At 37.5% G+C, this 17,431-nt stretch overlaps 1 protein-coding gene across 5 annotated transcripts in view; it reads right to left on the bottom strand.

The window, feature by feature from the left end:
* Positions 1 to 17,431, bottom strand: part of UNC13C (unc-13 homolog C) — a 166,584-nt gene that overhangs the window by 45,030 nt on the left and 104,123 nt on the right. For all 5 annotated transcript variants that reach the window (XM_063412559.1, XM_063412560.1, XM_063412561.1 and 2 more), the window contains 2 exons: positions 8,846 to 8,979; positions 2,685 to 2,770 (listed from right to left, as the gene is read on the bottom strand). In XM_063412559.1, coding sequence (XP_063268629.1) covers positions 2,685 to 2,770; positions 8,846 to 8,979 — 220 coding nt within the window. The remainder of the gene's footprint in view (positions 1 to 2,684; positions 2,771 to 8,845; positions 8,980 to 17,431) is intronic.

The following is a 17,431-nucleotide window of genomic DNA, read 5'->3' as shown; positions in this document are numbered from 1 at the left end:
AGGAGGAGGTGGGCAGGGGCAGAGCTGGAGAGCAGCAGATCTGCAGTGCACACAGCCCCTGAGCAGAGCCAGCAGGGATTCAGCTCCACAGGGAGAGGAGAGAGCCGGAACAGCCACTCTGAACTGCACTCAGGAAAAAGGGAAAAGGAACGGGAAGAGGATGCTCCAGAGTTTGCTGTATTCCTATTTCCTGAATTGAAGATGATGGGTGTGGCTGGATGTATTTGTGAATACATAAAGTGGGTAAAAGCAAAAACAGGATCTCAGAGCTAACCTAATCTTTTTTATCACACGAGCAATCCTTTTGCAAGCAATGCTGGACCAGTTTATTGCTTCTTGATTGGATGCAGAAAGGAATCAACTTTGTAACACAAAAGATGCTGCTTCAGGAGATTAATACTGAATTGGAGTAGGGAAAGATTGCAATCACAGCCCTGGACACTAGGTATGAACAGATGGCAGCCCATGCTAATAACTTGGAAGGCGAGAGTGGCATAGCAGAATGCAATGCATTTTAATGAACTCCATTAAAACCAAGAAGGCCAACTGTGAACATATTTAAGAGCTTGTTTCAAATTTTATAGAATTTAAAGAAAAAAAATATTGCCATCAACAACTGAGTTAAACCTAGTTTGAAGAATATCTATGGAAAGAATTAATAATTCAAATCCCAGCAAAGCTGGGTAGAGGATCAGTATCCTGGTCTATATTTTGTGACTAGATTTATTCAGGTTCCTGTTTAGGAACGAAATCATAGAAGGTGAAATTGTGTATATTTATAATAATTTATACTAATTCCAAAATAATAACATACTAATTTAAATTTCTTTTAATTATTATTTATAGGCAGGAACTGTTTCACTAATGACTCTGGGAGCAGTTTAGAATTCCTAATGCCAACAATGGCATTTCCTCTCAGAAAGTCAGTATCCACAGCAACACAGAAATGAGACCACATTCAGGGACTGGTCTGGAACACAAAAAGTCAAATGCCTTCTACATCTCACTCTGCAGAACAGGGATTAATATTAACATTAATATTTATTTAAAGTCCTGATTCAGTCCAAATATCCACACTTTATATATTGTATAATTAACTCTTTCTTAAGAGCTTCTTGTTCTATTCTTTACAACCAAGAAACCAACCACGGCTTGATCTGAAGCTGCCTTTTGAGTGATCAGTGTGCTCTAATGAACAAATAGCGTGAGAGATGTTTTGTGAATTATTTTGTGGCAGTGCAGAATGTTTACTTTAAAGGCTAAAGCACTACAAGCTCTGGGTGCTCAGGGATGTCCGTGTGCAGAGTGTAACTCCACACCCAAGCTTATGAAGACAGGGCAGTTGGGGGCTATTAGAAATCCTCAGCAATTTTTGCTGTCTGTAAGGGAATCACAGTGCTGACTTACAGAACAGCAATTTTCTGATAGCTGTTCCTGACTGAGAGCCTCTCCAGATAGAAGGTGTTTCGCTGGTGGAACCAGCAGTATGCTTTAATCTAAAACAGTGACTTGCACTTGTCTTCATGTTTCTCAGCTCTTGGAAGCTTTCACCTTCACTGATCACTCTTAAGGGATGCTCTCCTGCCTGACACCCCCTCTCAAACTTGTACTGATTCATTCTGACACGACTACAGAACAGCACTTTGAAACAGCAGTTTGAACATCTCTCTTACCCACATCTAAGATGTTTCATGTTTTCTGTTGTTGTTGCACATATTTTAATTATCTTCCTTCCTTTCTTCTCTTTTTCCTCAGTATGGAAGTTCCACATTCAAATACCACAATTAACAAAGTAAAGTAACACAACAGCAGATGAATAAAGCAGTTCTTCTATCAATAGCTGTTCTAGCCACTCATCTTTTCTCTTTCTTTATCATCATGAAAATCTGCCATCACCACACTGATATTATTGCATTAGACATTCTGGAGAGAATAACATAGAAGTGTATCTTCAAATATTTGGGTTTTTTAATCCTTTTTGCCTGTTGAACTGCATTGTTTTTTAAATCCAATCTCATATGTTTTTTCTCACCCTTTGCAGACTTGCTCTCTAATTTGTAGCAGACTTGACTAAAGCCAGTGCCAGCTATGCCAGGTATTTTTATTTGGTTTGCTACAATAACCGTATTTTATTTTGTGTTTGAAGTCATTAGTTGGCGACAATCTGCTATATAAAAAAACCCCATGTATTTTAAAAATGGCTAACCACAATATCTTAAGAGATAAAATGAAATTGCATTTGATTCTGCTGGAAGTAGAATGAATACATCCTGCCTTTTGAACACAAAAAGATTTAATTATAAGTGTGTGCTTTCTCCATAATTTCATTCTGCAAATGTTCCTTATGGGCAAGTTAACAATTTTCATCTAGTGAGAAAAATTGGAATGTCCACAATGCTCTCTAGCAAGCACATGTGTATCTCTTTGGACACTGAAGATTTTTATCTTAGAAACAACATTTCAAGCCACAATTCTCGTGTTCTTTTTTCACAGATAACTTCACATATCCACAGTGCAGTGACTTGATTCCTTACAGCCCTTCTTTTTCACTAACTTACAAAGCATCTTAAACAAGAACACCAGAAAGCTTTAACCACACACAGAAATCTGATTCCAGGTATCACTTGCAGCGGAAATCACACTTGGTGAACTCACTGGTGTAATTAATAGTTTGTTCTAATTACCTTCCAGAGCATATTTCATGTCCTGGGCAAACAGAGTCCACATGATTTCGGCACTGATTTTTCCCATGTTCAGCTCTTGAGGGAACCTGCAATCAATCACATTCCATCAGTTCACCTGCTGCTAGGAACGATGCTTACAGCTGCACAACAAAAAGGCAAATATGTCCACAAAATAATTCCCCTATTATGCATTTACCATATTTTATGTTTTGTAACAATTATATAAACCATCCAACCTGCAAATAAAAACTTCCCTTACATGACATTTTAAATAAAAAAAACATTTATCCATCTTGCAGATGATTCCTCATCTTTAGATAGATCAGGTGGCTTATGAAGAACATGAAACAGTTGGCTCAGAATTTTAGCAGCCACAGGTTTTCCTTTATTCCCTTGTGACACTGGAGAAGAGTGAAGCTGTCTGTGAAGCTATATTTGTTTATATACTCATAGAATCCAATTCACTGAAGATTTCCACCTTGATGTATGGACAAAATAATAAAGAATATAACAAGTAGTGAAGTGCAGATTTTTGATTCAAAATTTTAATTTTAGTCTCATGCTTCATGTCATCTTTAATAAACAGTCCTTTTCACATACTTTCTGCTGTTATCAATTAGTATTTTTACACATATTTTCCATAAATCCCAGCTGCTTCTTACTCAGTGAAAAAGAAAGGCCTTAATTTTTGAGTTACCATTTTCACTGCTAGCAACTAGCAAAAGCTGGCATTTTAGTGACCAACACCGTGTTTTAGGTGACATTTTTTGTCTTAGGAGAAGGGCTGTCTTTAATGCAGGTGTGGAACTGACATTAACAGAGCCATTCTCAGCACACAGAAGCAGAGCCAGGCAGGTCAGGCAGATGAAGAGCAGAAAGTAGAACACAGAACCTCCCAGTGGGGTAAAGCAGATGTTTATAGCACAGGGGTGCAGTGAGAGCCACACAGACACACCCACAGTTCACCAGGAATACATAAAATACGGGAATATATTAATGAGGAAACAAACAGAGCTGTGTGGCTTTTGTGTTGAGGTTATTACTCTTTATACTACAAGAGGATTGGATCCAAAGTATTTTGACCTTTTAGTAAAGCATTATCAAATTCAGAAAATACTCTGTAATAATTTCTGTAAAAATGTAAGAATTTATAAAGGTCTAGTTGACATAGAAAAAAACAGAATTATGTGCAACTTTAAAATGGTAGCAGTATGATCTAAGTAATGAATTCATTTTAGAGACCTAGTTGACCCTGATCATATCTGCAATGAAAAAGTACTTAAAACAGCCCATTAGCTCTGCCACTTCAATAGGAAGCAGTTGCTGGCTCAGTTCACTGAGCCTTCTTTATGCTAATGACTGCTCAATTAAAGAACTTCATATTAATTCTGTTAATACAAAAATAATTTCTGTTCAAAAGCTGAAATGTATTTCAGCTGTCTTAATATCTTTACCTCGGGTCCACTCTGAATGACCTCTTAGCACCAGACTTGAACTTTGACAGTGTTGCTCTGAGGAAGTATTTAACAGCTGATTTAATATTGACACTGTCTTTTGGGCATATTGCAAGGCTGCCATAAGGCAAGGCTGGGTCTGAGAAAAGTGCACGTGTTTGATTAGTGATAAATAGATTTATCTATTCATTTTAAATGTGAAGACACATAAACTGCAATTATCAATGTTGTTTGAATTAGTTCAACACTGGTTGCAGTTAGGTGAAGTCTAAAATTGATGACATTTTTCATACTTCTGACAGACGGGTGGGCATTGCACAGGCACGAGAGAACTACCAGAGGTATCCTTGCAGTTTACTACGTGTGAGAAGCTGACACAGCTAATGCACAACAGAAGCAACAACTCACTCCTCATGCTAAAGATAAATGGTAACAGAAGCAGCTGTCTTATAAAGGGAAGGGATAATCAAAGGTCAAATACTAAAGCATCTATAGAAGTACGGTATTTTGCATTATTTGTATTTTATCGCCTTATTTTTAGGTAAGAAAACTTTTTCAAACTACTTCAGATTTTGATCCCTAAGGCGCAAAATATCAGAGAAATTTCCCATGCAAATCTCTACACATTATATTTTCTAATCTTTGCAAAAGCCATGTACTTTCACATTTCTCAGAGAAGCAAAAGGACAACCAGCAGAGTGCTCTGTCAGTCATTTAGCTTGCATTTGCTACAGTTATTTCTGGCCCACAGACCATAATTTTCCCAATTTCTCTGTCATTCTTGGAACTACATAAAAATCTCACTTTATCCAGAAGATTTATGTTGCCCAGACATGACCATATCCACGTGTTTCCAAAAATACTAAATTGCATATACAAGACAGCCACTTATGTCTTCTCTCTATTGATTTTAATTAAGAAAAATTTAGTGAAAACAGTTCTTATTGGCTAATTCTAACAAAGGGCTATATATAAAAGCACAGATCAATGGAAGGAAATTGAACTCAGCTTAAAACAAAATGGAAAGAATCAGCATCTAAGCAAAATATATATAACCCCCTAAAGCATCGCCTAGACATGAACTAGTCTCTAGTTCAACCGTAAAGTCAGAAAATTCTATCATGACAATTAAAAATGCTTTTTCTTAATTTGTGCTGCCAAATCTCCAGTCTGCAACATCTTGAGAATATCAAAGCCTCTGAACCTCAGATGCATTTTCTCAGAATAGCTCATTTTCCATACTTGGTGGCTTCAATCTCATCCAGGTGCTAAATCTCACCAATCCTAGGGGGTGAATTCAGTTTTGTGCTGTGCATGCAGCAAGAGGAGAGATCACACCATCTGTGGAGTGCTGGCCATGGCCACTGCTTCACTAATCTTCAGGCAAAAGTTATAGTTGATTTTGGAAAATGCATATTCTGTTTAAACCGTGAGCAAAGAGCTCATTTATTCTTACATTTTGTGCTCATCTGTCCAAAGATTTATTTTTAACACTCCTTTCCGTGAAGAAAAAATAATGGGCCAGACAGGTACTGTATATGGCCTCTATAACTAATCTGGTCTGTCAGTGTTACATCGTTACACGGGAAGCTACAGTGGGCAGGGTGAAAGAATGGGAACAGCTTTGTTACACAGGATAATGTTCACAGGTTCAGTGAAGGAAGTGATATTCGTATGCTTCCACAGAATAAAGTGGAATTGATAATGGGGAATATCACTGATCAAGACACAAAACCTGTGAGATAGACTTCCCACCATGAAAGAAACATTCTATAGGCTGACACAGTCCAATTCATGATACAGTGTACTCTGATTTTTTCACTTCCATAATTTTTTTTCACTGACACATAGGTTCCAATTATTCTGTTTCTACAATACAAGTTACTATCCCCAACTTTTCAGAGTTATAGAACATCTCAGCTCCTGAAGCACGAGGAAATTTGCTCCAGCAGATTTCATGTGTTTAGTCCTTTCCATAATGTGTGGAAGAGCAATGTGATCACAGTGAAAACAGATCCTAACATTGCAAAGATCTAAGGATCAGGAAAGAACAAATTTAAAAGTCCCACTAGAACTGTCTTGTTTCTTACATTTATACCACAGTGACAACTTGACTGTTCTGAGTATATATAAAAAAAAAGAAAGTGCAGAGGCCCGAAGTTTAGATCTCGCTTTCAAAATACAGAAGCATATTTGAGTGGAAGATTTTGTTCTTGATTTGATGTTCCTTTTATTAGAATAGATATTTTATTTTGATAGCAATTTCTCCTGTCTCACAGCACATACAATGCACATTACAAGTGCCAAAAAGCCCTGGATTTGCCTGTGAATCAAGTTTCAAACACATTTCACATTGTTTAACTACCAGAATGAGAATTTTACAGCTTAAATACCAGACCATGTTTTCCCCTCAAACTCGTCAAGTTTCTCATGTAGTGTAAGAACTGCAGGTTGCCCCCACACTCCCACTGGGTGGTCAGGAATGGTCTGTCAGAGGCTGCAGTGCTGCTGAGGCCATCATGTCATGTTTCATCTGGATTCATAACCTGATACAGTTCAAACTGCTCCACAACAGCGTAATTTCTGCCTCTGAGGCAGATATAAAAATAGGGTTTCCAAAACTGGTTGAGGAGTAGAATTCTGAGCAATATTATACAATTGTGAAAACTTCAATCAGAATGCTCTCCTGGGGATCTTCAGTTACCTCATTTCTAAAATAGGATTCAAATGGATGCAGGCCTGAATAGTCCACCGAGACACTGCATGGCCATATATTTCTAATAAGGAGTAATATTTTTGCAGTATTCTTGTGTTTTCAACTTATATTTCCCATTCATCCATCTTAACCCATTTTCTTTTCTGGGGTAAGCAGGGGGGAGGAGGCTGTCTCATTTTTTCTCAACAGTTTTTACATGCTACTTTTGTGTTAGGAGAAGCTTTTCTTTAAACAAATATATCCAAAGCAACTCTGAACAGTTTTTCAAGTTTTTTTCACCCACAGCCTCTCCATCTTTTACTTCTGATGTCTCCTTGTTCTATGTGATTCCCTGTGTTCACTCTTTCACTTACTAAACAACTGCAAAAAAACAGAGAGAAGTCAGAGACACAAACTCTCTGCCTTAATCTGTCCCAATTCCGTCCACTCCGGATTCTTTACACGTCTTACACAATCGTTCATCTCTACTTTAGGGAACCTACTAATCCCCTTAGAAGAATTCTGTTCTTTATGCCTTTACTTTTTCCCTCACATCTGTACAAAAATACAGCTAGAACAAATTTCAAGATAACTAACATGCAATTACACTTGTTTAATTTCAATGAAGAGACTGAAATGGATCACATATATGTATTTGTCTCACTTAGATATTTTACAATGACTGTATTATTTATTATACAGCTTGTCAGACAAAAGGTTCAGCTTTCATTAATGGGGAAACTCGATACTACACTATAAAAATGGAGTAAACAGGAAAAGTTTTCTTTCCTCTATAGGGTAAAAACTCATTCTTTAATAATGTCAGTGCAACAGATAATTGAACCAAGAAATGCTTATTATCCAGGACTGAAGCAATACCTTATTTATTTCAAGTAAACTAATGAGTCAGAGGTCAATGAAATATCTTTCAGCTTCTGGTTATCATCAGGAGGTTTCATTGTCACTTTTACTGTGGGGCCATAAATAGAATGGTACCTTTTATCAACAGACAAGCACATCTCAGTGTACAGAGTGCCTTCTACTATCTACCCTGTTTTGGCTGAAAAAAGCAGATTGTTCCTGCTCCCCTTCAATGCATTCAATTAAATACAAATTCAGAAACCTCTATTAATTGTTTAGTCATAATACAGACGTAGGTTTCAATGTTAACTTTTGCATAAGTCATCACAGCCAGACTATGCCCAGATTTTCTGCCGTGTCTCTATAAAATGGCTCCAAAGAGCTAAAAGAGCTAAAACATTTCCCCAGGGCCTCATCATGTCACATTTCAATTAGTGTGAGAACTGCTTCTCCAGCTGTAGCATGTGAAACATGTTCCTTTGCACTCTTTCTGTATATTTCATGTTCAAACTCCAGCACTACCTTCTTTTTCTGTGTTTATCGATTGTTTCTCTCCTTTCTACTCATATATCAGCTTTAAGTTATTTGACTTGTCTTGGTTATTGATCGTGCCTCCCTCATCTGCTAAATCATCAATTCTGAGAAGTCAACTTCCATCTCCAGGATACTGCTCTCCACTTTATACGTTTTCAAATCAGTCTGGCCAGCCAATTATAAATTCAGAGAGGGTCTTTTTGTGCAGGTAATTTTTTTACAATTACATGCCTAAAAATCATACCTGAAAGAGTTTCAGCATGATTTGAACATCATTTGTGCCACGATACTCTCATACCATCAATACCCTCACACTGAAAATTCCCTTCACTGAAATGTCACTGACATTTCCCTTCTACCCATTTATCTCTCTTGTGAATATTTTGCTACTTAAAGTTTTGAGATGACTCATATACAACCTGTCTTTAATGCTCCTAAACCAAAAGATTGCATTATCAGAGCACCAAGTTTTCACCAAACTATGTCAGTGCTACATTCTGTATAAAAACCTTTACCTAGATTCCGTTTAAAATACAACTTCTGATTCAGCTGGATTCCTTATCCTTATTTTAATAAATCCATGATTCTTAATTTTTATAGGGCAAGTAATTACTTACTGGTTCAAGATTGGTGTATATGCTGTTTTATCTTCATCTATAATGGTGACCATCAGAGTAATCAGCTGTGCCCAGAAATCCAAATTCTTCGTTGTTGGTCCCTGTTCTTCTTTAGGAACTTCTTGTTTCTTACTCTGTTAAAACAAGATTGAATATATTTTTATTAGAGAAAATACTACGGAGTTCCACATGTAGATTATTCCATGATTGGGAAGAGTGATATATTAAGAATCTTTAGGAATTTTGGACCAAGACTGGCTAATCAACAGAGCAGAATGTATGAAAAACTGTACTTGGCTCTGCACAAATATAAAGAACCATAGTGCAAAGATTGTCATGTCAGCAAAGGAGATCAATAGAGACTTGGTTTTTAGTGCATGCTCACACTGCAATTAGATACATTATTAAATTCTTTGCTGTGCTGAGACTCAGCACAGGTAGAATCGCCTGTTGAGGCAGAACTTTATGCCCAACACAATAAAGACTGAAAAAAATCAATGCTGAGGATGGTTTAACGTTTTATTTTAAATTATATGCTGAAGGTATGTGTCCTAACAGCTGCTGATGATGTATGGTCTAAATGAAGAAGCAGTTGAATTTCTTTTTATTTTATGGAGAATTTTACATTCTTTTATTTCAAAAAAGTGTGCATTTAGAGATAGACCTTGTCTCTACAGGTTTTATTATGAACTCTCAGCCTACAATTTCCTAGGCAAAAGTATTTTGCATTTCTTTGCTTGGCAGAAGGATCAGATTCCTCATCAATGTCCAATAAATAACTTCATACTAAGGACCCAAATACAGAAAGAAATATTTTTAATTCTGAATGGACACATATATGAATAATTTTTGCCACACAGAGCTGTGTCTGCACAGGCTAGATCTACACATGCTCTTCTACAGTGCTGTGTCAGATTGAAAGAGGTCTCAGCTAGTAAGTTAGAAAATAAACATGCCTGTGATCCTACAAATTTAAACATCTATTCCCTGTACTTCTCATTCCTAGTCCAACTATGACCACTTCAATGGACCCGGTATCTTTTTAAATATGCCTAACACTACATTAGTGTCACAATGAATTAATTAAAAATTATTTTAACCTCAATTAACTTTTATCTATGAATAACATTTAGAGTGGCAGAAAGGGAATTTCAGCAACACTTTTGGAAACTGTTTTTGTGGCCATTGTGGAATATTTTAGACAAGTATCATTAATCACACTGCTGCATTCTCAGCTGAACTACAAGGGTACCACCACCTCAGTGTTTAAAGCAACAGAAATAAAGCTCAGAAGCAGGTCAAAGGATGGTGGGTCTGGTGTCACCAACAATTAACAACTGTGCATGCAAATGAGAGCTTTTCAAAATAGAAATGAACATTAGAGTTTTAATATCATTCACAAGGGCTTTCCCTGGAATACATGACATTTTTACTAAAAAGGCCTTGTTTCTATATCAAAGATGCAGGTCTAATAGACCTTTTTTTTTCCTCTGAAGTTTGTTAAATCAAACCAGCTGAAAGGCAGCTGTAGAAGACAAAGTCACCTCACATGTAGCTCAGCATCTTATCCAAGAACTGTATTTCACAGCAAGTGACATGTAGCTGGGACAGCTTTTCATGGCTGTGAGTGTGAATCACAGAATGAAAAACTCTGTTCTTTAACACAGATAGCAAAAAGTAACTAATTTACAAAGTAATAGTTGCACAAGGAGGTCCTTTCTTCAAAGATTTTCAGGAAAAGAAATCTCTTTAAAATTTGTATGACCTTTTCAAAAGTCCCAGAGAAGGTATTTTTAAAAAAGTCTCACATTACAGACATAGTTTTATGCCCTGAAAAGAAAGGGCATACTCTGCCCATCCCTGCTTGTTATTTCCATTCTTTATCCTAAAATCTACCCAGTGTGTTAGAAATGCTCAGAATCATTCAAGCTCTTTTTACCTTATTATTGTCAGCACTATTATTTACTTTTTGTACAGCAGATGCCTTTATAGCAGCATTACAGAAGTATGGAATACTCTGAGTTGGAAGGGGCTCACAAGGACCAGAGCCCAACTCTTGGATTCCTGCAAGGGCAAAGCCCAAAGCCACACCCTGTGTTTGACAGTGCTGCCCAAAGCTCTGGCAGGAGCAGTGCTGTTCAATGAGCTAAAACAGTGGTGGAAATTTGATTTCAGTCTAGATTTTTTTCACTCTCATTATACCCATTTGAAAGAAACTGTCCGTGTAAAAGCATGAACTAAATAGCTGATATACCTAATTAGTGCCACACTGGCACAAATACAGTGAAAAGATATGGGAGACCCTAAATACTGCTTATTATTGTAGAGGGTGATAATACTGAGAATTTTTAAAAAATACAACTGAAAAGGTCAAGACGAACAAAAATTCTTCATATAGCAGGATGAAAAAGTGATTAATCAAACTGATACTATTATATATTAGTGGTTCTTAATTTTAAAATAAATGATTTTCTGAAGTTTCCTCTCTTCTGTTTTTGTTTGATCCAGCAGTGCACATGCTCAAATCACAGGCTGCTGTTCCAGTAACCAAGAGACCTTTCCAAAAACTGACATGAATGAAAGTTTGCCAATTAGCAGAATCATTTTTTTCCATGAGCTTTTTCACATAGAAAAGGTTATTTAAAATATCTTGACCTCCTGTAACATCGCTGTGGATGGTAATTCTGCCCACATGCACAGAAAAATGAAATGCCATAAGATGCCCTACACTTAAAAGCTCGTTAAGTGGCCAAAGGCACAATTATTTCCTAAGGGGCTTCTGTTGGCAGATCAAACAAGCAATAAGAGCTGATGACATCTCACCACCAATACAGGTTTTTATATTCTCATACTGATTTGGGTGCTTCTTGTCTTTAGGATCACCCCAGAGTGGTAGCAAACACCTTATAAGAAAGGTGTCTTTAAAGAGAAGTCGTATTATTCACTTAGGATTCACAAATACAGTAAGTAGTGGACATTCTCTGTGTTTTTTTTAATGCAACATCCAAACCTTTAATGCAACATCCCAAACTCTGTCTTTTGCCACATAAGACATCAAAATCAGAAAGAGGAAGTGTGTAAGAGTAATTTTTCATAGGATATGAATCGAAATACATTATTTGCATTGAATCATGTTTTTCTCAATTCCCTTTTACTGTGAAATATCCTAGTCACCTGAATTCATATGCAAGCAATGGATCATGCAGCACAGAGCCTCCAAAATAATTACTGGTGTTTTGACATTCTCTTAAAGAAAAAAAAAATGTAGAGAGAGTTTTCTGAGTTTAATGAAAAAAAAAAAAAGGCTAAACTGTTGACAAGCAAACATTTTGTACTCTAGAAAAGTGTCTGAGAGTGAAGAAAGCAATCTTGTGACACAGTGTGAAGCAAGATTAAAATCTACATCTATATTACCATGAGACAAATCTGTAAAGCCTGGTCTGGGAAACAGAGGGCTTTCAACTTCTCTCATCACTGATTTTACCAGATCGTAGGATGAATGTCTGGTTTAATTTTCTTTGTTTTTATTTTGTTCTGTGCAATCAATATCCATTAGTATCTGTGTGACTTTGATAAACTGAATCCTACGATATCTGAAAGTTATATATTGCTGTCTGCTGCAAGCCTCAAGTTAGCTTTCAGAATACAGCTTTTTCCATATAAATAATGATAGAATGGAAACTCAGTGGAAACTAACACTTAGCCTTTATCAGCACAAGGCTGCAGAGGGCAATTTTATAGACCAGTCTTAGATAATGAAATATTAATTTGAACAATTCTTCTATATTTTAAAATGCATATTTATTTATATTACATATAATATTACTTAATGGAGAATCACCAGCAAACATACAATATGCACTATATATAAAATATACACATATGCAGACATTCACATATTAAACCTGCCTATTTTTAGAATTTTGTATAATTTTTATGATATTTTTAGTATCTAAAAGTATGAAAATTTGGCTTCACGGAATTTACTCAAGAGAGCCTAAAGCCAGAAACCACTTGCAGACATGCATTTAGAACCTGTGAGAGATTTCCCTGTGCAGTGCTGCTGCGCAGTAACTAACTCCTACACCATTAACTTATTTAAAACTGAAATCCTATTCGAAGAATCTTCACAGAATCACAGAATGGTTTGGGTTGGAAGTGATATCAAAGATCATCATTTTCCATCCTCCTGCTGTGGGCAGGGACACCTTCCACTAGACCAGGTTGCTCAGAGTCCCATTCAAACTGGCCCTAAATGTTCCAGAAATGGGGCACCCACAGCTTCTCCAGGCAAATTTACTTTATGTTCTCCAGTACCAGCTGAAGTGGAACATAATTCCTTTGGATTAATTCTCATTAAGAATTGTCAGCCTTTTTCTTCAAGGACTGGCATGTGAACGGAGCTGGTTTAAGTGGTCTGTTCAGAGCAGTGTAACATGCACAGCTCCTCGGCAGAGGCCAGCCAGGTGCTCCCGTGGTTCTGATCTGACCCACCCACCCACAAGAGCTCTGCTTCTGCAGGGAAGAGGTGGAGGAAGACCAAAGGGAGCCCCTCCCTCACTGCAAGCTCTTTGACTTCCTAACCAGTGCTCTCAGACAAGCTGCTAAGAAGAAATTGTATCTGTAAGATTGGGTCTTCCTCTGACAGAAAATTCTCAGAATGGGGTTGGAAATACCACAGGACAAAATCCTTCTGTTCTGAGGTAATTTACCAAATATTTTTTTGTTACTGTGGTTAATACGCTGCCCATCAAACACAATGCTGCAACACAAGGAGAGATCTCTGCATGCCTGATTTGAAGAAGTCAGAACCTTTTCAATGCATCTAAACCACTATGTAAATATGACAAAGAGCCTCACAAGAAGTATTACTTGACACAAATTTGCATGCCTGAAAAATAGGACTCTCTGTAGTAAACAGCTTTTGCTACTGCACTTAATCTCCCACTTCATACTTCTGAATATGTTTGAATACCATAGATCAGTCATACTTCAATTCAAGAAATTAATAATCTAACAATTTCTTTTTTGTCATTTATACTAAAGAGAAAAAAGCACACCTTCAAAAACAGATATCAGGCTTGGATGCCCAAATCTCAAATGGAAAAGTGACCAGGGACTCACAGCTGAGTAAAGCAGAATTGAGCCAGCTCTCAAAGCATAGGCCCCCCCATGTGCTCATCTACAGCTCCAAGTCCCAGAGCTGGGATGTTTTTAGTACATATGGACCCAGCCCAAGGTGCTGTGCCCCTGTGAGAGATAAAAGGCAAGGGCAGAGTCCTGTGCTGCAGCAGCTGTACCACACCTGGCTCCTGAACAAGCCAATTGTTTTTGCTGCCTCCTGTCTGCACCAAGCTGTGCTGTGATAACATGCAGAGCTGAGCAAAGGCTCAAGTAAAGGTCCCTAACATCAGGGAGAATATCAGGCCTGTTCTGATGAGCTGGTGTCAAATATAAAGTACTCCAGTGTTCTATTACAGTATATTGGTGCTATCAGTCATGAAATTATTTGCACTGATCAAGAGCTCTTCAGATAACGTGAAGGGTATGGTCTGCATTTCATTGGTGTCACTCAGTGGAGAAGACCACAAAAAGAATTATTGAAGGGACTTCAGTCACTGTGAGCACCAGTCAGGATTTCAAAATTTGTTTTCTCAAGAAAACAGAAAGAGTGACATATCTGTAAATTGAGTCAGAAAGCTATCAAAGTGCTTCCTAAACCGCTTCTTCAGGATATTTTTTTAACATAGGGCAGCTAAGCACTTCACTCAGATAACTGTTAATTAAAAAGAGAAAATCCTGCATGTGCTGCATAAGGAACTAGATAGTTCTTCACCAGAGGGGTTTTTCTCCAATAATGAGGATGGTAATATACACATCAGTAAGACTGTCAGGCTATAATGTTTTACTGTCTGTGGTAGTCATTGGTTTTTGCCATCAGCTGTTCTTTGTATTCTGGTGTGGAACTGTAGTATGACATTTTTGCATACTGTTAGCATTTGCAATGCTTCACCCCAGGAAGTATCCTCAGGGGTGATATTTTGCTGCAAGACATTAGCTTTTTAACGGTGATTGTCTGCCTGACACAAAGGTAGAGAGTAATAAAAAGAGAAATTGGAGACTGCTGAGCATATTTTGTGATTTACTTGTTGCATTTATAGTGGCAAACATCCAAACACTCCAGTTAGGGTGCCCTCAATTTTAACAGTCATTGCTCTATTTTCACCCCAAACTTAAAAAATCCCACACAATCAGACCTGAAGTGTATTTTCTAGAAATACTGTGGCAGGCATCTCTGAGAATTTTATGTTGCAGGCAAAAGCAACTGCAGAGGGTGGTTACCCTGAGTTACACACAGATGCACACCCTGAGCATGCAGGGGCCTCAGCAGGGCAGCAGCTGCCAGTCCTTCCCCTGAGTGAGAGCAGGTGCTGACCTACATAAGAACCTTTTCTTGTTGCTTTGGGGCTCATCGATTTCAGTTCTCAGTAGTCCCAGCTCAAAGCTCAGCTGTGCAGCTAAAGCATGAACCTCCTGTGCTGCAGAACCACGCCAGGGTGAACTCCCTCCCTCCGAGGGGAGGAGACCCAACCTGATGGGCAGGAGAGCAGAGATAAGGGAATGGGTACTGGGGAAGGCTGAAGGGTGGAATCTGGTCTAACCCAAGGGGCTTGGACACAAAGCTAATGAAATGTTAATTACAATATTGGTTACTGCTTCATTATAACAGTGGTACCACAGGCCAGTCACCTGAACTCACTGGAAAGCCTGCAGAGCTACAGGTTCAAACAAGCTGCATACTTAAGTGTTCCTAAAACCAAATGCACTTTTGGATATATTGATAGGAAACCACAAGAGGATCATGCTGAACAAAGTCTCCCTGTACAGCTCAAGAGCTGGTGTAGAATTTAGGTAGTCTTTTGAATTAATTTTACTGATCTCTCTATTAAAGCTAGGCCAGTTATGTTTCTCAGAATTGTCTCCCACCTTCTGTGAAACAAAATTCGACTGTCTGGCATTAAGATTATATATGATTGGTGCTTGAATCTTTTGTTTGATTGTTCATGTGATTTGCTGTTAGAAATTAATTATTTTGAATGCAATCCATTTATTTTAAATTTCACTTTTTACACACCTTCACTGAAGTTTCCTGCACTGCTTGGTAATTGTAACTGGATAGACAATTGTCTGCCTGAAGTTTCCACATAAAACTGCCCCTGCTGGAAATCTTGTGAGAGAGAACTCAAGAGGTGCAGAAATACAGTGAAATGCAGTTAACTCAGTTTTCCAGCTGAGTGAACACTTGTGGATTTTGTAAAATTTTATTTCAGGACTTCTTATTTCTCCACCATTAAGTAAAGTTGTGTGAGAGAAAAATATAATAACAGCATAGCTCGTTCTGCCTCAAATATAACTTGGAGAGAACCCTTAAGCAAGTTTCACATTGTCTACCAAGCAGAAAAGCTGTAATATCCCTGCATTTTAAAACCACATTTTGAAACAGACAGGCTGAATGGAGTCACATTACAAAGCTGTGAATTTTTTGAATACAGATAAACTTTTGCAGTTGTCACAATGCTTTGCAGAGGTAAGACTTCATCACTTCTAGCTGTTTACTGAGGACTAGAATCTACTGATAAACTGCAGACTTATGTAATACCCAGTCTAGCAGCACTTCATATTACATTTACCAGAGAAGATCAAATTGCTGCAGAGTAAACGTTAGCAAGAAAACAGAACAGTTTGTGACGTAAATAGATGTGATGCCCGAAGCTGCTCCTTCCATTAATTTATACTCCTACTCTGCTTACAATATAATCTGTTGTACGATAAATACACATCAGCACTAAGTGTGGAGTGCTTATTGGTGCTGGTGAGAAATTCTATTAAAGCTACAGTTAAGTTTCCTCACATAACAGGAATTCAACATGAGAAAATAAATTCTCATTTCAGAAATGTTGAATAGGTATCACCTTTCCTAAAATACAGGAATTCATATTCTGGATTTAAGTGAAATATGCTTTCAAATACATTTCATTTGAAGTCTTATATCATTACTATGAATGGTCGCATTAATTATATATACAAAAATAAGTGCATTTGCCAAAGAACTTAGTTAATCCTGTCAAGGCTGGAATAGTCACAGAACTACCATTTTTTCTGTGTACCATCCAGAAAGCAAATACAAGGCACAGGAGGTAATATGATAAAGAAGTGATACTCCTTTAAGACAGTAATTAATTCTAACATTACTTATGGAATGACATATTGCATGACATTTGGAACACAACAAATGCTATAACTATTTTGCATTGACAGTTCAGTCTGACAGACTAATATTAAGAAATGTTTCAGAATTATCCTCTGCTTTCTTAAAGCAGTTACTAAAGCTTGGATCCAAGTATGCATCATAGGTGCTAAAATGTAAGGCTGGAAAGACTATATAATTCTCAGCAAATAAAGGGTTTTTCCCTAAAGCTACAGAAGTGAAATGTTAGGTTTTAAATAACCATTTTCCTGTTACAGATCTCAAATGAGCAGTAATCAGTCGAATGTCATCTTCCCCCAAACCACTGGACAATTTCA

This window comes from Prinia subflava, chromosome 15 (assembly GCF_021018805.1).
Source record: "Prinia subflava isolate CZ2003 ecotype Zambia chromosome 15, Cam_Psub_1.2, whole genome shotgun sequence".
Classification (NCBI taxonomy): domain Eukaryota; kingdom Metazoa; phylum Chordata; class Aves; order Passeriformes; family Cisticolidae; genus Prinia; species Prinia subflava.
The sequence above is the reverse complement of the archived record's forward strand: the minus strand, read 5'-3'. Positions and strand labels throughout refer to the sequence as shown.